Source organism: Cololabis saira, chromosome 15 (genome assembly GCF_033807715.1).
Source record: "Cololabis saira isolate AMF1-May2022 chromosome 15, fColSai1.1, whole genome shotgun sequence".
Taxonomy (NCBI): Eukaryota; Metazoa; Chordata; class Actinopteri; order Beloniformes; family Belonidae; genus Cololabis; species Cololabis saira.
The window spans coordinates 30421769-30443877 of NC_084601.1; the positions used below are offsets into that span (position 1 = coordinate 30421769).

Consider the following 22109-nt stretch of genomic DNA (forward strand, 5'->3'; position numbering starts at 1 on the left):
GTCTTTTATTGTTGTGAGAAAATTCTATGCAGTCTGTTTTCATCGGAAGTGGGCGTCGCTCTCCATGCGTGTCACGCAGTAACCATGGCAACAGAGCTTCAGGCTCCCTGCGTTAGGTCTTGATTGTTGTTGGTGACAACAAAAAAACCGAAGTTACATTTCTATTAAATTTACCTTGTTGTTATCCCCTCTACATGGTTTTTATTTTAAACCGACATCAAACTAAATCCTGAGTGAGGACAATATTGTGTCGGACACAATTACGGACCTCGCACCCATAGATATAAACAGGCCTTTATATATATATATATATATATACATATATATATATATATATATATATATATATATATATATATATATATATATATATATATATATATATATATATATATATATATATATATATATATATATATATATATATATATATATATATATATATATATATATATATATATATATATATATATATATATATACAGTACTCGATTTGAGGGGGGATGAGGGGGTATGGCACCCCCCCTGAAATAAAAACGGTCCAAATCATCCCCCCTGTAAAACTGCCACCCCCCCTTTCCATCCCTTATGTCATTTCATCAATGAATGTGGTATTAATGCTATTTCAACATTTAGAGTCATCACCAGAAAAATAACACCATCTTCTTATTACAAGCAAATAAATATTGTTCCTCTGGTAGATTTTTCTACTTATTTTAAGTGAAAATCTACTTGAAACAGGTGAAAATTGTTGTTTTTTCCAGTGATGAGTCTTGTTTTAAGTGTAATGAGATCTTTTTACTAAAATGAGACATTTTAACTAGAAATAGGACAAATATTCTTGTTAATATTTTGAGTTTTTGCAGTGATCCATTTTACTTATCCTATGAAGGACAGAGGCATATTGATAAGTTCAGAAAACTGTTTTTTATTGTTGTGTTTTGATGTATTTGATGTAAGCCCAGTGGATATTTAAAGCTTACAGAAGGCTGCATTTACTGTAACTGCTGCTATGTCATTCCTGCAGTATTTCTGCAGGTGTTTTGGTCAGTGCTATTATTTGTAATATATTATATTATTTGTAATCAGCACAAATTATCTGTCCCCATATGATAAAATCCACCATCCCCCCTGATTTTTTTTTTTTTACAACTCGAGTACTATGCTCGCACCATGGATCTATGGGCTCGCACCGTCAGGTCTGTTGGGAAGGGGGCGTGGCCACGGGGCATTTTATGGTTGCTGAGCAACGCGTGTTCTGTGTCAGTTGTCAGCTGTTAGTTTCTGTAGTCAGTTGAGATTCCGTCGTGTGGAATAAAGTCCAGTTTTCCAACCTCTGGAGTCGAGTTTCATCCTGCCACAATATTCAAATGAGCTGCTTTTTAACACGCTGAGACGGGAAAGTGTTTCCACTCTTGAGGATGGATTCAGGAAAAACGGTCCACAGGAGAAACACGGACATCCCTGCTATCAGTCTGGTAGGAGCACCAAGAGATAAACTAATCTACTTACTTAACATTATTTTAGAGATGTCCCGATAGCCGACCTCTGGATATCTGTCCATACTGAGTACTGATCCCATTTTAATGTTTTTTTTTTTGTTTTTTTTTGTCTTTATTGGATTTTCAGGTTATTACAACTGCACATTTTTACCAGATTACAAAAATTATCTGTATATTCACCGTGCAACAAACAAACAAATAAAACGTAGAAAAACAGAAACATAAAGTTGTGGGTTAGCACATTAATAATCTATCCAAAAAAAGAAAAGATAAAGAAAAAAAGAGGTCCGCATCCTTATGCTTTCTGACCGCGGTTGAATTGGTTTGATATTGGATATTGGATATTATGAATTCAACACCCATAAAACTTGTGCTACATAACACCGATTGTTTTCATTAAACCTCATTAAATCAGCCCATAATATGATTTTATAATAATTACTCTCTTGTGATATATAGTCTAGATGACAATGAACACATCACAAGCAATATGACCAAAATCAGTGGTATGTATCACAAGTTTTATGGGTGTTGAATTCATTAAACCACATTAAATCAGCCCATATATATGATTTTTAAATCAGCCCATATATATGCCCATATATATGATTTTTTAATAATTACTGTTTTGTGATATATAGTCTAGATGACCATGAACACATCACAAGTGGTTTGACCAAAATCAGTGGTATGTATCACAAGTTGTATGGGTGTTGCATTCATAATATCCAATATCCAATATCAAAACAATTCAACTGCGGTTGCTTTCTGTAGATAAAATGTCCACTTTTGCCATCTCTTCTCAAATAGCCCTTCCCTCAAACCCAGGATATGAGTCAGTCTTTCCATCGTCCATATTTAATAATATCCAGCCACTGTTTTAGAGTAGGCGATTCAGGTTTATACCAGCTTCTAGTGATGGTTTTCCTAGTAGCTGTAAGGAGAGTCTTAACCAACCAGCGATCCTCTGCCTGCACTACCGTTGTAATGTGACACAAGTATAAGACAGTACATGTTAATGGAATCTTATACCCAAGTACTTTTGTCAAAACTGAATGTACATCTTTCCAGAAAAATTTAACTTTTTCGCAATTCCAAAAAATATGAGCATGATGTGCATTTAAAGAACCACATTATCTCCAACAAGGATAAGATGTTGATGATTTTTTACTTTGGATCTTAGGCGTTATAAAATACCGAATTAAATTTTTCCAATTAAACACTCTCCATTGGTGTGAGCTTGTGGAAGTATGTTGGAATATACACATGTCATACCATTCTTCTGATGAAATTTCCACATTCAATTCTTCTTCCCATTTCGATTTCACATATGTTGAATTGCCTTTGCATTCCATAAGACTCTCATAAAACCTGGAGATCACTTTGGTACATTTGATGTTAGATTTATATGCACTCAGCATTACACTTATCAATGAGTTTATCTCCTGTGAAGGCTCCATCTTTCATTTTAATGTTTTCAAATATTTTAAATCTTTTTTTTAATCTATCTAATAAAAAGTCAAAATTATTTTAATTAAAAAAAAGTGGCCATAATGATAATGTTGTTTATTTCAGTTTCTCGTTTCAACCGCCTGTAACCAACGGTAACAGAACACTAACTGAAAACTCATCGTCATCATTAATAACGGCTAGATTCTTGTGAATTCTAACCTACTGAAACTAAACAGTGTCCTGCTAGTGAGTGGCCACTACAAAATAAATCATATTAAACTATAATTTTTCTCAAATAAAGACAATATATTAATAAATAAATGAATAAATAAATAAATAAATAAATAAATAAATAAATAAATAAATAAATAAATAATAATAATAATAATAATAATAATAATAATAATAATAATAATAATAATAATAATAATAATAATAATAATAATAATAATGATAAAACATTACATTTATTTAAGGCCCCTTTCAGGGCACTAAACACTGATTAAAAGAGGGGGAAAAAATCAAAAAAATCCAGGAAACAAATTTTAAAGTGCAGCCAAAAACATCTTAAATAAAAAAGGCATTTCAATTTTGACATTCTAACACATTGGAGGTCCATTGTGCATCATAAAGCTGACTTTCTGCTTGCTTTATTGTGGGTTATCTGTATCTGTAAGTGTATCTATCTAAGCTTGTGCATATAAAAAGCGTTGCCGGGTGATTTCTCAACAGGTCAGTACTAAAAGGCTTGACCTCAGTAAGGTCATTCGTCTTCTTGAGGATCCTTTGACTGTGAGTTAAACTTGCATATGGCTTAACTTTTTGTGTCATTAAAATCTTGCTGCAATTAATCTTTCTAATTTATCCAAAGACAACCTTTAAGGAGAAGCACCTTTTTGTCTTGAAGAAACTACTGAAGAGACACCAGGCCGGCTTTGTATCCTTTCTACTGGATTTAATCTTTTCTGTTTCTCTCAGCTATTTAGGCATGTCCCCTGACACGGTGATGGAGATAGAAATAGGTCCCATGCAAGCAGAGCAGAGCAAACATTGGTCCCATGAGTCCCATTTTCCATTTGCATCTCCATCAGCATTTTCCCCTTAACCTCAGTTAGTGAGGCTTGAATCCCCCGCTCGGCCCTCAAACAGATTTTTCTAGCTTCAGATGAAGAAAATAATTTCATCAATGCAGTAAAATTCCTTAAAGTATTTCAAGCTTTTGAGGGAGTTAAAAGGCATAGCGCAAGTGCTCAACATCTGTGCTGAGAAGGTGAAGGAACATCCTGAATTTGTTCCCATTCTGTGTGAAGCACTTAAAATCTGCGGGTAAGAAATGTGGACACTTCAAGCTGACGGATCAACAGTTTTTGTTGTGATGAGATCATGTGATCACGGCAGCGTTGCTGTGCTTCTTCTCAGGCTTCCCTTCCTGAAGGAGAGGGTGTCGGATGAGTTGGACTATGCTCAGGATGCAACAGACTTCCTCTCTCACATGGGTACGTGCTCACCTTGTGAAGATATTTCCATGAATAGCTATTTGATGCCAGAAGACATTCAAACATGGGTGCAATTGATGGTGTTTTTCATTCAATTATTATTATTTTTTATTTATTTCAAGACAGGGACAGTTCACAATACAACATTAATCTTGCACAACAAAGGAATATGAATTGTGCCAGGTTATAGCAGATTGGATTGTTATTTTCCACCTGTAGTCCCTGGGTAGGTTTCAATTCAATTCAGTGGTATCGTGATCTTTAGAGCTGCATCCACATATCCCATAGAGTTGTGGCTCTAATTCAGTGCAGTTCCACTCTCTCACTTGTAGATGCACCGAGGAGACATGTATGGAGCTAGAACAGTCTCAATATTCACAAATGCACAGGACAACATTCACAATTCAAGCAATAACAACACAGAGACATATCATTAGCTGCTACACCCATCTCACTCATATTGTACCAGCAACCAGAACATCACCTATAAAAACTATCGCAACTGGGAGACCAAACATAAATAAAAAAACAAAATGGCATAACCAGAAATATAAACCCATAGTTAGTGAAGGAAACATACAAAGGAATATGGCATCCCATGAGTCCCTGCACCATCCCACCTGAGAGTGCCCCTGCATGGACAACCGCCACTACAATAATGTGTGGATTGTATTGGTAGTTGCACAATTAAAGCGATTGAGATTAATAACTAAACAACTTCTCGTAACAAACAAGAAAATTAAGTAACCAAACATATTAAATTAGATGTTTCACTCATCACTCCGCTGTTCTGGCTGGAAGTCATGTTGAACTGACTGAAATTCACATGTATATAGTTCACTTTGAATGGCTTAATGTGATTGGTTTATGAGGAGATCATTCTTATTATTGGCTGAAACAAGGAAGATATCTGATTGGTTGCAGGTCATTCTGTATTAAAAAAAATACATTTGTGGGTTGAGGAAAGTCAAGAGAGTCTCAAAATTCACACACAAATGCAGAGAAGTCCACAGACCACAAGCCGTCTGTAAATCAGGTTATATTTGTGTGTAGCATCAGAAATACATTTGTGAATCTTGTCCTACAGACTTGTAAATCATCCTGTGCATTTGTGAATATTGAGACTGTTCTAGCTCCATAGACATGCACCACAGTACAGAAAATGCAGCATGATGGTACATCTCTGGTCTTTGAAGACCTAATTATATTCAGCACTACTCCCCCCCACATCTGTCTTGGTCTTAAAGAAACATTTTACATCAGTTAATTATGCGTGCAGAGTGTATTTGCTGTGGAAAGTAATGATGACAAGTCTCCGGGACGGATGTGTGTCTGTCGGCAGCGTATCTGATGAGGGTGTCGGACGCTGACGTGAAGCACCATGTTGTTGAATCTGTCAAGTCTTTCTTCAGCTGCAAGGCTCCAGCGCAGCTTCTCGATGGTACAAACCTTCTCAAAAATATTACTGCTTTTAAATGAATCCACGTCACCATGTGGATGTTTTTCTCTTCTTTGTAATTAAGTTCAGACATCATCTTAATTTTCAGCATTTTTATACAATTTCTATGATCATTGTTCCTTTAAATCCATTAAAGAGGCACTTGACTAAATGTAATGATGCATTTTTCCTTCTTTTGTTGAGCTTTTCTTGCTGTTAACTCCTCCCTCGTTGTCCTGCTGGGTGACGTTCCCGCTCTGCCTCTGCAGGGCTCCAGCCGACCTCTCGGGGCTTCAGGCTGCAGGTGCTGGAGCAAAGTGACCTGGGAAAAACGCTGCTCCTCTCCATGGTCACCCTGGAGAACCAGCCCGGCATCCGGCTGCAGCTCCTGGAGACACTTCAGATTCTCTCCAGCTCGTCTGGTCAGCAACACATTTCACTGTTCATGCAGTGCAGGGGGGGCATCCTAAATCACTGAATTTTGAATGAATGAATAGTTTATTTTGGTTACATTACATTATATGCAACTTAACTTGTGTGCATGTAACTGACAAAACATGATCATACATATTTACACTAATCAGTTTCACACAATAAACAATAACACACAAACTCTGTGTAACCGAAAAAGGAGGAGGCTGAAGCCAAAGCTTATCTTTACCCATCCTGTACCTTCCAAAATATAACCCAGTTTATCAGTAATACAAAAGAAAAGAAAATTTACTCTAAATTGCTCTGCACAATTAAATTATATTCAAATCATTTTGCATTGTAATCCTTCATTACCTTTTCTTTCAATATATTTTTAAAACTCAACAGAGACCTACATAATTTCAGTTCATCACAAAGTCCATTCCATAATTTGACTTCCAAAAATGAAACACATCTGTATTTAACATTAGTCCTCACATAACATGTTTCAAACACCCATAGCCTTCTTAAATTATAATTTGCTTCTTTTAATCTAAAGAAATGTTGAATACAAGTAGGAACGCTTTCATTCTTAACTCGAAATAATAATTCTAATGTTTTTAAATAAACAATATCTATGAATTTTAATGTGCCTGACTCTATAAATAATTTATTAGTAGTATCACAATAAGAAACTTTATTTATTGTTCTTATAAATCTTTTCTGGAGTTTAACTATAGGGTCTATATAAGTTCTGTATGTGTTTCCCCAAATCCCCACACAATATGACATGTTTGTCATTATAAGAGAGAAATACAATATGTCCAAACATTTTTTGTCCAACAGACATTTTTTGTCCTTGTTTTGTAAATAATACCAATAGATCTTGACAATTTCCCATCTAATGTAATCAATATGTGGCTTCCAACATAGTTTATGATCTATAATTACTCCCAGAAATGTTGTTTCATATACTCTTTTAATTCCGACTAGTTTCAATTTTATTTCACAATTAGTTATAACACCACCGAACACCATACATTTTGTTTTATTTTCATTTAATGATAATTTATTGATATCAAACCATTTTTTTAACATGATCAACTCCCTCTCTGCTATTTTAAACAATTCTTTAATGTCTGGTCCTGAACAGAACAGGTTTGTATCATCCGCAAATGTAATATATTTCACTTCATTGTCATTGCCATTTTCATAATGCTAATTAGACATCAGGGATATTAAGTGTAAAAGTCACACAGTCGTTTTATCGTTACTTCTCCTGATTACTGCACAACTACAGACTGCGCTTCCATACTGCAAGGACGAGGAGCAGAGACGATCTGCCTTCACATGATTGAACCTGATCCGTCTGGTAAAGTTCTCTCCTACTCCTCTGAAATCCTCTGTAACCTGCTGGAGAAAGGCCAACAGGAGGCCAGGGCCCAGCTCAGCAACACAGGCTGCATCATGTACGTACCTCCCGTTGGTTTAAGACAACATAAAAAGCATCGGAGGAGAACTAAATGTCTCCCTATTTGTCTACGTGTCAGATCTCTCCAGGTAGCATTTCACAAGCTGCTGCTGAGCGCTTCCCAACCCTCCGATCTCCAGCTCAGAAATGATTTACTCGTGATCGCGACTCATGTCGCTGAAGACTCCAACTCGCTGCTCACGGTGAGTGCAGGGCGTTCAAAGAACTGATAACGTGTCGTCTTCAGCTGTCAGTCACGTTTGCCACCGCAGTTTGTCTAAATAAACACGTTTGTGATTCTCAGGAAACTTTGTTTGCCAAACATCTTGTGGATTTGTTCACACGTAAAGAGCGTAAGGCTTCTCTTCTTTACAGATTTCAGTTTTTCCTGTTTATTATCGAGTCCAAAACTCTTTTTTGAGACTAAAATGTTCCATTGATGTTTCAGCGAAACCCCACAGCTCCTCGGCCCACAACTCCAAGGTCACATGCAGCAACGAGGACTTGAAAATGCAGAAGTTGCTGTTGAATCTGCTGGTTTTCATGTGCCGAGACGTCGATGGCCTGCAGGTGGGTCGCCCTCTCTCCGTCGATGCTGTTTACGGTTGAATCAGACGTGTGAGGCTGACTCTTCTCGTTCTCTAGCTTTGTAAAGAAGAACAAGTCATGACGGCGCTCCTGGAGCTCATAAAGCCGCCCGGCGTCTCGTCAGAGCCCCCCCCAGGTTCCGGTCATTGGTCCCCGGTCCAGCAGGAGAAGCTGCAGCTGCAGGCGCTCGCCACCCTCGCCAGCATCGCCCCCCTCATGCTGGACGACTACAAGTCCAGTCAGGGAAACACGTGCCTGCTGCTCCTGCTAGACTGGTGTGTCAGAACAGGTCAGAGACACTCGTCTGTGCTTTCTGAAGGCCGAGGTCACACAAACAGAGTCCTCCGACGGTTGCTAAGATACTTGAGACTCTTCTGGTTCTGGAGACTCCATCAGTGTTGACATTGAATATTTCTCCACAAGATGTTTTAATTCATAACTGTAACTGTATTTAATCTTTGAGGACTAAAATGAATAGACCATGTGAGAATCCCTTAACTGCTTTCAATATAATTCACAATACAGCTACGTCGAGATTTCCCTGGAAGAAGAGATCTTTCATTTCCTGGATAAATAAAGGCTAAATCAAATTTTTAAAATGTTTACACCCAAAAATAAACAGACTTCAAGTCTTTAAATAGTTTTACTTGAATTTACATTAAGGTGCTTCATCTTGAACTCTTCCAATCTCCTAAAATTCAATGATGCTTGCAAATTCCTTTTTAATACTTTAAATATTTTAATATCTTTTTATATCTGAGGACAGTTTGATTATATTTCTAAATCATCAAAACTTCTAAAAGAAACGGTCGGTTTAAGTAAATTTAGCACCAAAATCAACAAATCTTACGCAGATAACTCATAATGGGCTGAGATGTAAAGTTAAAAATGAAATAAACTTCAGAAACTTTTACAGGAGCACTTTTACGCCTTAAATCCTTCAACTCGTGGACACAAGTTACTCTAATCAAAGTCAAAAGTCAAAGTCAAAGTCAACTTTATTGAGAATTTTTCATAAAATACAAGAAATCGAAAGTATGTTTCCCTCTTGTCTGACATAAAATAAATAAAAATAAAATAAATAAGATAAAAATAATAGTGCAAGCAGATTAAAATTAAATTAAATAGTTAAAATATTATATACAAATTGTTTAAAAATGTTTTTAAATGTTTTAAGGCGGAGGAGTGGGAGAGTGGGGAGAGAGTTCAGCTTCCTGACGGCCTGGTGGATGAAGCTGTTTGCCAGTCTGATGGTGCGAGCCCTAATTCACTAAAGTGACATGCAAACGCATGTGATCTAACCTTTTTTGTTTTTTTTTGTCATGTTTTTATGTAATGTAATGTAATGTAATTTATTTATACAGCACTTTTCAACTGCCATTCGATGTGCCAAAGTGCTTTACAGCAAGTATTACAAAGGAGGGTAAATAAGGAACGTTAAAAACAATAAAACAATAAAATACAATCAAATCTAATCAGATAAAAGTTTCATCACACTACTGGGTGTTAAAAGCATCTTAAATAGGTGGTTTTTAGCCTAAATTTAAAAATGCTGAGGTCAGAATTTAGCCGCATATTTTGACCTTGGAACTTTCAGCCATTGGTTTATGGATGTAAACAAGAATAAGGTGGAACAAACAGCAACGATTGTTTCTCATCTTCCCCTCTACATTTCAGATGATGACTTGGTCCTCGGCCCTGGAGGCGGCGGCGGGAGGACGGCTCTGATGCAGTACTGCATCCGAGTCCTGAGAGCCGTAACATCTCAGCGTGAGGAGTCTGTAAACCGGGATCTGAGAAATCAGGGAGTCATCCACCAGCTGCTGGGTAACTGATGTTTAAACCAGCCGAGCAGACGGAGAGATGCTCTCGTAAGTAAATCCAGCACAGTCAGGGATGTCGTGTTTCCTCAGGGATTCTGATGCAGATGGAGGCGAGGTCTGAGGAGGACGACGCTGTGACTGTGGAGACCATGTCAGATATTCAGATGATCCTGTTAGAGCTGTGTGCGACCGACAGAAAGGTAAAAGCAGAAGTCTCCCAACTTTGTTGGTGCATGTGAGAACTGCACAGAGAGCTCTGATGAAGATTTACGGGACTGATCATACTTCTTCATATTTCCCTTCCTTGACTTGCTGTCAAATATCCATCCATCCATCCATCCATCCATCCATCCATCCATCCATCCATCCATCCATCCATCCATCCATCCATCCATCCATCCATCCATCCATCCATTTTCCACCGCTTATCCGGAACCAGGTCGCGGGGCAGCAGTCTCAACAGAGATGCCCAGACTTCCTTCACCCCAGACACTTCCTCCAGCTCTTCCGGGGGGAGTTTGCCCAACCTCTCGACATGTGTTTTGTGGATCTGGAGAAAGCATTTGACCGTGTCCCTCGTGTCATTCTGTGGGGGGGCCAGTGAGTATGGAGTCCGGGGCCCTCTGTTAAGGGCTGTCCGGTCTCTGTATGATTGGAGCAGGAGTCTGGTTCGCATTGCCGGCAGTAGATCAGACTTGTTCCCGGTGCATGTTGGACTCTGGCAGGGCTGCCCTTTGTCACCGGTCCTGTTCATAATTTTTATGGACGGGATTTCTAGGCATAGCCAGGGGCCGGAGGGGATCCGGTTCGGGGACCTCAGGATGTCGTTTCTGCTTTTTGCGGATGATGTTATCCTGTTGGCTTCATCGGACCAGGACCTTCAGGGGCGGTTTGAGGCCAAGTGCGACGCGGCAGGGATGAGAATCAGCACCTCCAAAACCGAGGCCATGGTTCTCCATCGGGAAAGGGTGGCGTGCCTTCTCCGGGTGGGTGGAGAAGTCCTGCCTCAGGTGGAGGAGTTCAAGTATCTCGGGGTCTTGTTCACGAGTGAGGGAAAGATGGAGAGTGAGATTGCTGTTAAATAATAATACATAAATCCTTTTAAGAGCCAAGCTCCATCTTAACTTCAGGAACTTGTTGTATCTTCCATATCTTCCCAACAACGCTGAAACTTCATTTAACATGTGGTTGCTAGAATTTCCCAAAGCATGATGGGAGTTATCTGTTGTCTTGTGGAACCAGCTCCTCATTTATGTTTGGGACCCTGTTCTACCTTGTCATGTCCTGTATATACTCGTCTCGCATGAAAATAGTTATTGTATAAATAGTTATATAGTTTTTATAGTTCTCATCTCTTTTTTGCCCTCGCTCGAAACGACTTGGATAATGACTTGGATTGCAAACAGTTGGCCTGAATTGAAATGTGACATGGACATAATTAGACCCAATTGGACTGGCTTTAACTCTGTAAACTGTAAGTGCCTTTGATGTAAAGTACCTTGAGACGAGTTTAGTTTTGAACAGCCAATATTGACTTGAACTGAGAAGAAGTAGTTAGGCTTTTCACCTGAACCCTACCAGACTCAGGAAGATAGACTTTACTACTGCACACCGACTGTTTACCTGACAGTACGTTGCACATTTATGTATATACCTTCCCAGATAGCAAAAGATGTTAAATCGATGTTGAATTATGGTCAAAAAGGTGGGTTTTTGGTTAAAGTGGACGATTGATGGTGGATCCGCCATCAATCAATCATCCAGTTCTAATGCAAATGTGTAAATTAGCCTGTATGGTTAATTCTGGCACATTTACATGATGGACTCAAGTGCTCATGTCAATTAATGTGCGTTGTCCCTCTTAAATAAATAAATAAATACAAATAATCAATGTTTAATCAACATGTTCTTCTTGTCGCCGACCAGGCCACAACTGGATTCAACATTTCTGCCTGACCATATTTCAATGTTGATTTACTCATATTTTGCTACCAGGGTTTCCTTCCTGTACATATCATAATCAATGTTTTGAATTGCCGAAAAAGTCCAGTTATGTTTAGTGTTTTGTGGGTTTAGGGTTTGTACGACCACAGCAAACATTAAATGGACAGAATTTCGAACAGTTCAGTTCAGCTCTACTTTATGAACACAAAGGTAAATTTGCCTTGTAATAAGTGGTCTAGCGAGTCCAGCAACAAGAAACCATCAGTACATACATACAACATTACAACATGAACATAAACCATAATCACAACATAAAAAGCTGAAACATTCCACATAAGGATATCTGGGCTTATCCCCCAAAACGAGTGAGCAACCTGGAGGAGATGCTCCTCTGCTTCATAAGGAGTCTGATGAGGCGGTTCAGGGTCTCAAAGATGTCAGACTAACAGACCCCAGGTTAGATCAAGAACAAGGCTGAGCCGCTCCATCTTTCAGATAGAGCTGGAAGAACTGAGGGATGAGAGAGAGAGGATGAACAGATTTTAAAAGTTCAATCAAGACCAGGAGAACAGATTAAGACATAAAGGAGTAGAATAAAGTTTTTACTGAATCCAAGTATTGATTGAGCCTTTCTGTGTTGTTTCCTGTATTACAGTAAACATAGTGTGTGTGTGTGTGTGTGTGTGTGTGTGTGTGTGTGTGTGTGTGTGTGTGTGTGTGTGTGTGTGTGTGTGTGTGTGTGTGTGTGTGTGTGTGTGTGTGTGTGTGTGTGTGTTTCAGGACCTGTTTGGGTCAACGGGGGCCGACATGGCCCTTCACTTCCTCAGGAAAGGCTCCGGAAAGTTCTACAGCGGTCTGGGTCACAACAAGCTCATCCTCTCCACCATCAACTGCGTGTGGTATTTTTTTTATTTTTTATTTAACCTTTATTTACCCAGGCAAGCAATATAAGAACAAATTCTTATTTACAAATACAGCGTGAACAAAGAGCATAAGCACTTTGAGGGGAGAGGGGAAGGGAAGTGCTAGAAATAAAAAACAACGTTGTGTAAAATTGCATAAAATCAGTACAATAATTATGTACAATACCCTAAATATAAATACAATAACATTGAAAAACATTAAGACAATGGGATGTGGCAAGTGGACCTGATCAACAGGTGACAGAGTCAACTGGCATCCTGTTAAACCACAGCATTTATACGTGATGTACGATGATGATGATGCGTTCAGCATCCCCTCTCCATGTGTTTATCCCCTCAGGTCGTGTATTGTGGACTGCTATATGACAGAAGACTATTTCTTGGCTAAAGAAGGAGCATTTCTTCTTCTTGACTTACTTGGTGTAAGTAGCTGTTTCTGCTGCAGTTGCTAAAATAAATTTTTTTTAGCAACTGCTAGTAAGTAATCCTGCTCTGTAGTAGATATTTGTTGTCACACGTCGTCCAAATGAACTTGAGGGAAATCTAAACAAAACCTTCTGGGTGTTCTCGGCAGACGAGCCCCAGATGTGTGCAGAGCACCGTGCTCTCCATCCTGCTGGATCTATGTGACAACCCAAAAGCTCTGCCTCACATCATGAGCTGGAGGGATGCCAGCGGTCAGACGGCCGCCGGAGTCCTGCTGCAGCTGTGGAGGGAGGAGGAGGAGGAGCTGGGTGTAGGAAGGGACCATCGTGGGAGGATCGCAGGTCAGCCCACAGCCTCAACACCAAATGGGAATGAATGCCTACATTATTTTAATTATTTATTTATTGTTTTTGCTGTTTAAACGTGTAGGAATCCACAGTTGCAACTAATAGTTGTCATGTGATCCAGTCAGGTCATAATATTGCCTGATAATAAATGTCCACAACAGTGGGACTGATATACACATGCAAAAGCATTTAATACTATAATACTATATTTAATACTATTAAACTTAAAGCTTATAGACTAAATGTCCCATATTATGTGGTTTTGTAACATATTAATATTAATTAGGAACCACAAAAGAGTCGTTTTACTTTGATCATGACTCAACAACTCTCAGACAGAAGTGAGCATCTGTGAGCAGCAGTATGGTTTCATGCCAAAAAGGAGGACTACAGATGCAGTATTTGGTCTGAGGATGTTGATAGAGAAGTATAGAGAAGTTCAGAGGGAGCTGCATTGTATCTTTGTAGATCTGGAGAAAGCTTATGACAGGGTGCCCAGAGAGGAACTGTGGTATTGTATGAGGAAGTCTGGAGTGGCAGAGAAGTATGTTAGAGCTGTGCAGGACATGTATGAGGACTGTAAGACAGTGGTGAAGTGTGCTGTAGGTGTGACAGAGGAGTTCAAGGTGGAAGTGGGACTACATCAGGGATCAGCCCTGAGCCCCTTCTTGTTGCTATGGTGATGGACAGGCTGACAGCCGAGGTTAGACAGGAATCACCATGACTATGACTATGATGTTTGCAGATGACATTGTGATCTGTAGTGAGAGCAGGGAACAGGTGGAGGAGAAGCTAGAGCGGTGGAGGTTTGCCCTGGAAAGGAGAGGAATGAGGGTTAGCCACAGCAAGACGGAGTTTATGTGTGTGAATGAGAAGAACCCAAGTGGAAGAGTGAGGTTACAGGGAGAAGAGATAGAGAAGGTGGAGGATTTTAAGTACTTGGGGTCAACAGTTCAGAGCAATGGAGAGTGTCAGGTATGTTGTGTGATAAAAGAGTTTCGGCTAAAATGAAAGGAAAGGTGTAGAAAACTGTGGTGAGACCAGCGATGTTGTTTGGTCTAGAGACAGTGTCACTGAGGAAAAGACAGGAGGCAGAGCTGGAGGCAGCAGAGATGAAGAGGCTGAGGTTCTATAGGAGTGATCAGACTGGATAGGATCAGGAATGAGAACATCAGAGGGACAGCACATGTTAGAGACTTTGGAGATAAAGTCTTGGAGGCCAGACTGAGATGGTTCGGACATGTCCAGAGGAGAGTTAGTGAATATATTGGTAGGAGGATGCTGAGTTTTGAACTGCCAGCCAGGAGGCCCAGAGGAAGACCAACGAGGAGGTTTATAGATGTAGTGAAAGAGGACATGAAGGTAGTTGGGGTCAGAGAAGAGGATGCAGAAGACAGGCTCAGATGGAGGGAACTGATTCGCTGTGGTGATCCCTGAAGTTAAAAGCTGAAAGGAGAAGAAGAAGATCACTCAAAAACTGTTAGAAGCTGTTAGATTTAAGTGGCAATGTTTAAACTTCTGAGTTGAAGCAGAAGTAAGAAAAGTTGCAGTTCATCGCCTGACCACCGGGGGCTGGTCATAGCGAAGCTCGGCTAGTCCTCATTTCAGCTCGTTTCCAATGTTGTTTCAGTAGCGACACTTGAAATAAGGATACTTAGTAAGAAAGAATGTAAAGTTGATATTAATCAGCATCACAGCTGACTGAGAAAGGAGTTAGGTGGATGTGTTCCTGCCGACTTCTCATTCCCATTTGCAGATAACATATAACTCAAATAACTCCAGTGACAGCCGATGTTTGCTGTAAGAGCCTCCCTCTCCCTCCTTTCCCACCTACGCTGCTGTTCTTGGTTTCCTTCCTCCGTCACTTACACAGGTACTGCCACAGCAGCACAAATAGTTGGAGGATGTTTCCCTGTGAACACCCCCCCGTGGGAATAGATGCACGGCTGGGTTGATTTGTGCTGGAGTCTGCAGGTGCATTTAATGCTCGCAGCAGCAGAACGTTGTTTTGAGAAGAAAAATCTCTGGAGGCTTTGAGTATATATATATATATATATTTATTTATCTAATCAATCATGCACCTCACATGAGAGTTTTGAACCTTTTGAAAAGCATTTAAATAAACATGTATAAAGCTTTACTTCTTTCACAGTGCATATTTAATATCACATTTCACATCTGTAATGTCCCTCTGCTTTGTTTTGTCTTCTTGTCTCTAAGATCCCCAGATGCCGATCTCCCGGCCTTTCCACAGGGACGACGGCGGCTTGTCACTTCCTGCAAACGTGCAGAATGCAGCCGTGCTGGAAGTGTCGGAGAAGATTCGAGCAAAGATTTACTCCATCCTCTGCAGTCTAGGTAAAAGTAATTAAAGAACTGCACCATTTTAGAATCGCAGCATCAGTTTTAAAGGTTTTAACAGCTCCGTGGGCTCGTAGGTGACTCCGCCGGGTCTGAAGCAGGGGGAACCCTGGAGGTCTGAGGTTGTGGTCCCTGGGTGGCTTCACCATGACGTTGCTCCCAGGCAGGGATGAGTCTGTGTTGCCATGTCTGTTGGAGGCTGCTGTGTGGGAAACCTGGTCTGCAACAGAGTCCTCGAGCTCCCATGACGAGTGGTCGTGGTCCTGGTTCTGCTTCTCTGGTCTCCTTTGCCAGTATCTCCGTCCAAGCTCCCCTCACGTTGGGCATCTGTGCTACTCCCCGATGCAGATCAGAAGCCCTGCCCATCCCTTGAAGGAGTGGTGACTTTGTATTGTAGTGGGGTGGGGGGGTCTCAGTCCAGGATTTCCGGGTTGGTGACTTGTTTCTGACATCGTAAGCCGAGTATGAAGCAAAGAGCTGAGTTCATTGTCTGTTCGCGCTTTTATACTAGTACCTACTCAGCGCGACTCGCCTCCACTCACCTTGCCCTTGTTTCTTTTTAGACACACAGATGAGAAGTGGGAGCGAAGCTGCTGTGACGTATTTCATTGTGTATCTAAACGAAGAAGACAACAACACTAAAGATGTAGAACATGGAGGAGATGATAAATGTGCTGCTGGGTCTGTGACTTGTGTTCTATATCAAGTTAAAAAATGATAGTGAGAGAAGCTTTTTTGTTTGTTTGTCTCGGCGCTGATGAAAAGTCAGCTGGGAGCCGCGAGCGGCTGAGAAGTGACCGAGCACCTGGTAGATCTGGTCGTTCCTTATCGCCCGTCTAGATCCCTTTTTAATTCTCTCCTCAGCCACCAGGTTTATGAACATCTGCACCTCAGAGTTGGATCACCAAACAGACGTTTGTGCTGCCATCGCCTGTTAAATAAAATGAGGAAGCCGTGAGCTGCTCTTGCGCTGATTCCCCGCTTCCTGATTCAAACGTCTGACGGCCCCGCCCCCTGACCAATCAGTGGCCTGTAGTGTAATGATGTCTGATGCAAGCCGACTCAGCACGCTTAGAACCTCGGCAGAATTGATACAGAAAAAGTATCAACTCGGCACCCTCCACCCACCTCGACCCATAGTGTAAAAGCGCAAAACGGGGGCGTGTCGAGTCGAGTCGCGCTGAGTACCGTAGGTATTAGTTTAAAAGCGCCATATGAGAGTAAAGAAGAACCAGAGCGTTGTATATCCATAGCTATGTTTTTGGGTGTGTTATGCTGGCTCAGTACTCGGGTTTTAAGCCTTTCTGGCTTGCTTTGCTAAACCAGGACCAAGCAGAACCAGGACCAAGGCCAAGGCCTTGCTAAACCCAATGATTTCCTTATGCAGGGAGCCATCATGAAAGATGGGTGTCCCAGATACTTGAAGCTCTCTGTTTACAAGCTGTATGCCGTCAGAGGTGATAGTTGGTGGAGGAGGATGGGGGTTTTGCATGAGCTGATGGAGTACTTCAGTCTCGTCAGACCAAACAGTTTCTACACTTCTGAGAAGAACTCAAACATCAGGTGTCCTACAGCTGAGTCCTCGTGAGCAGAGAGTGTGCAGTCGTCAGCAATCAGAATCAGAATCAGAATCATGTTTATTTGGCCAGGTCAGGCCAGACAAGACATGGAATTTGACTCGGTTATTTTCGCTCACTGTACAGTAAATAGGTAATAGACAAATGACAGGCTTAGTTTTGACATTAAGGGGGCAAAGGTCAAAGAGGAAGCCAGCTAATCAATATCAGATCTAAACTAATCTGAACTACGTTGGGCAACATGCACCTTAAAAGTATGTAGAAGAAGACTGGAGCTTTACGTCATTGTCTCTCCACCAGTGAGGTCCGGTCTGGTCACGCCTTCATATAAGAGCAGAATGATCTGATGGGATCATTGATAGTCCAGGTCCTTCCTGTTGATGCTGTCAGACCCTTCTGTCCAGTCAAGGCACTGTTCTTGTAGCTGTCGCACGATGAAAATCATTTTTGTATTTATTTATTTATTTATTTGACAGGGACAATGCAGTCAAACATAGATACAAGCTTGCAGCTGATGTTATGCATGTAGAGTTTATAGCTAGTGCTAATTCTCAACTCCAGTCCCCAGTTGGGCTCTTCCACAACATTGCAGTACAATATAAAATTCATATACATCAAAAAAGACCAAACAATTCAATAATGAAATAATGCAATATTGCATTTACATGATATAATATCCATATAGGATGTGTTGATATTTACTAAAGGAATAAACACAATGGTGCAAAACCAAACAAAAATACTTTGAAACAAGACAGAATACTGCTTCAAGATGCCTCAAGGTTTGAAACGCAACAAGGGAGATGAGTGAGGTTGTAAAAGTGCAACGTAATTTACCTGATTCCTGATCATTTTAGCTCGGAGAACTAATATTCTGATAATTCTCTGACAAAGACTGAAACTAGAAGAATATGGAAACCTGCACCGGCGTCTCATCGTCTTCCTTTTGTGTCTCCAGGATTTCAGGAGCTTCCTGATTTGTCAGCAGAAGACTTTGTGACTCTGAGCATCGTCAAGCGATATTTGGACTTCAAGGTAAAGATGATAGAAGGTGATAAAGTTTATCAACAGATATAAAGGTTTTATAAATAAAATTACCTACAGAAATGTACTGCACACAAGATGTTCAGCAGAACTCCTCAAGTGAGGTTTGGGTCTAGTCAAGCGTCACATACACAAGCAGATGATTAGATTCACTTCTGCTTTTCCCTTCAGTGCCTGGAGGACTAACAGCCGTCAAAATAAGAAACCACAGTGATGAAATTAACGCATAATCCTGATGTGATTGAAAAGTTTGGCCAAACTAGTTTGTTTCATGTGGATTTGGTCAAAAGCGGTTCCTTCTGTCAAGTTCTTACGAGCAACCAATTACACAGCAGTTAACACGCAGCTTAGTACCAAAAGAAATACAAATAAATACATATACACAGTAAAACTGTATCAATAAAATCAATCAATGTTTAAACACATACAAAGAATAGATTTACATAATTGATTTCTACATTTACTAACGACTGTCTGCACATGTTTAATTAGCAGTTGCAATTATCCATATGAAACTGAAAAGAAATACTTCCTACTTCCTGTGTTGATTAAATAAGTAAATAAAAGCTCAATTTAATTTAATCAAATTCAAAATAGAACATTGAAAATTAAATTGGAATGAAATTAAGTTGAAAAAAGTTCAAGAAAAGCTAGATAAATGTGAGAACTGAAGAATTACAAATGTTTTTTTAAGCCACTTAATGTAGAAATAACCCTTCTGACCACATGGGGGCAGCACATCAGCAGAAAGTTCATGCCTCTCGTTGGCTGTTGTTGAGTCGCCTCCCTGTGGTCAGAAGTGGTACTGCAGACTTGTTGAAGCGGTGAGGTGTCTGTTGTGGCGCTGCAGGTCGGGGAGGTCTGGGACGAGATCCGACAGGAACTGGTTCTGGAGGGAGTCAGGCCCGTCAGCCCCGACGAGGAGGCCCTGAGGTCCATCTGCAGGATTTCAGAGGACACAGCAAAGAGAGTCATGGAGGAACAGAGCAGCATCCTGGAGCAGCAGCAGCAGAAGGAGCTCAGCGACGAGATGCTCGAGTACACAAAGGTGCTCCGAGCTGAAAACTCTTTAAATCACCTGAAGAAATTTGTGTTTATAAATTACAACATAAGCTACGATGAGCATGATTAGCCTTTGATGTATTGTTTTAATAAAACTCTTTGATCACAGATGAAGTTTCGCCAGAAGCCAGAAGAGCTTGCAGCAAAGTCCTGGAAGCATTTTCTGTCCAAGAGTTCAAACTACAAATTCCTGAAGGTATACTCTTTTAAGATATAACCACTAAACAAAAAACCTTTGATCGGAATATAAGTGATAACGTTTTGCATCCCTTTTTCAACACAGGAAGAAAAAGCTCAGAGGGAGAAATATCTTAAACCAATCAGATCCGAACTGGAGCAAGAGGACGCTTCCCTCTATCCTGCAGAGGTGCTTCACACTCACACATCTTTAATTCAGTCGTTAACACTGTTTACACCCAAACTGACGTACGAGTCAGGAGCAGCATCCAGACGGCTGTCTGGTGCAGCCAGAACCAGTTCATGTGGCAGTCCGTCTGTCTGACTTTGAGTTCTTTGAGTATTTATTTAGCACATATTAAAAAGTCAGTAATTACCATTAAAAAAAACAATAGACAGCATATATGCAAGGAGGTCCAAAAAAACCATCAGGGGCTTGACAAGAGGACTTCCTTAAATGAGCATAAAAATGGACATTATCATGGACATAAATGCATATCATACGCAGCACACACACGCCACACACACACATGCCACACACACACACACGCCACACACACACACCACACACACACACCACACACACACCACACGCCACAAGCACATACACTCCCGCGCACACCACGCTCACACACTGCACACTCGCACGCACACAAAGAAAAGAAAAAAGTACATACCCAAAAAAATAGAAAAGACAAAGGAAAGAAAGAAAAAAACTACAATCCTGTATAAAAATGAGGAAAAAAGACAAATAAAGAAGAGAAATGTAGAAGTTTACATCATATTATTAAGCTATTGATATAGCAAAATATGTTTCACAGATTTTTTAAATAATTCATGAGAAAGTTTGACCAGGTGGGGAGGAAGTGAATTCCATATCTCGGAACCTCTGTAAGAGGTGAAATAGTTTGCGATTGTGGGGGCCGAAGCTGGGATGCTTTACGGGTTGAATAATTATGAAATTCATTGTTCGGGGAAAAGAAATTGTGAAAAAAGTTAGGAAGAGTTTTATTTAAATAACCATATACAAATTGAGCAATTTGGAGGTTATTAATCTGATAGATGTTAAGGATGACAAATTTACGAAACAAAGGTAAAGAGTGACTTCTTAGAGGCGAATAGGCGATTGATTCTCACCACTTTATTTTTGCGACCTAAGAATTGGTTGTAGTTTTGTTTGGTGAGTACAGGCCCAAGCAATGTTGCAGTAACTAATAAAGGGATAAATCATAGAGTAATAAAGGTTGAGTGAAACTTTTGTTTTGATGAGATAACAGATTTTCCCAATTATTCCAATGTGTTTTGCAATTTTAGATGACATTTGTGAAATATGAGGTTTCCATGATAGGTTTTCATCAATTAGCACACCAAGAAAACAAGTCGATTTAACATTAGCTATTGAAACATTATCAATCTTCACTGTTAAGTTCTGAAAGTGACTGGTTTTAACATGCAGATCCTGAAGTTACGCTGTGAGGCAGTGGAGGCAGCTGAGGGTTCGAATGTAGAAATGTGAAAGTTCTTGTGACATTTAGTCTGATTAAAACAGCAGAAAAAGACGTAACACTGCCTTTAACCCTCCTTCCAGCAGCAGGTGACGTCAACTTGTGTTTCACTCATTTCTCCTGATGTCATGTTTTGCTTTGTGTTTTCAGCAATTTTTGGGGCAGATCCTGGCAATGGAGCAAACGGGATCCCCGGGGCCCGCAGGGTTGAAGGTGACGCCGGGCAGAACTCCAATCAGGGCCGGACCTGCAGCACTCGGGCCAGAACACCTCAGCACGGTCAGAAACTGATGCTGCCAAGGCATCAGTATGTGGTTCGCATTCGCTTCAAGCTTTCTTCATGAACTGCACATCCATGGCATCGACGCGCCTCACAGTAAATCCCTTGTGTTTGTTTTGTCCAGTAAATCTGCAGCAGACATGAGGTCACCGGGGGCCACAATCAGCCCCTTGTGGATGAGTCTGGCCCAGAACACACACCGGTTTCCATGATTTCAGGGGACATTACAGACTCATCTTAACCTCCCAGAGTTTTATTTTCTAACATTTACATATCCACTTC

General features: G+C 40.4%; 1 protein-coding gene across 1 annotated transcript; it reads left to right on the plus strand.

Moving 5' to 3' along the window:
* Positions 1-1295: 1295 nt before the first annotated feature.
* LOC133460829 (cilia- and flagella-associated protein 69-like) lies at positions 1296-21891 on the plus strand. Its single transcript, XM_061741592.1, has 23 exons — positions 1296-1478; positions 3687-3746; positions 3826-3891; positions 4171-4280; positions 4374-4450; positions 5793-5891; positions 6158-6310; positions 7600-7768; positions 7850-7973; positions 8075-8123; positions 8219-8340; positions 8416-8647; positions 10036-10185; positions 10272-10381; positions 12906-13024; positions 13389-13470; positions 13623-13815; positions 16042-16179; positions 18718-18794; positions 19654-19851; positions 19975-20061; positions 20149-20326; positions 21698-21891. The coding sequence occupies exons 1-23, from the start codon at positions 1422-1424 to the stop codon at positions 21889-21891; spliced, it is 2844 nt and encodes a 947-aa protein (XP_061597576.1). The 5' UTR covers positions 1296-1421.
* Positions 21892-22109: the final 218 nt, after the last annotated feature.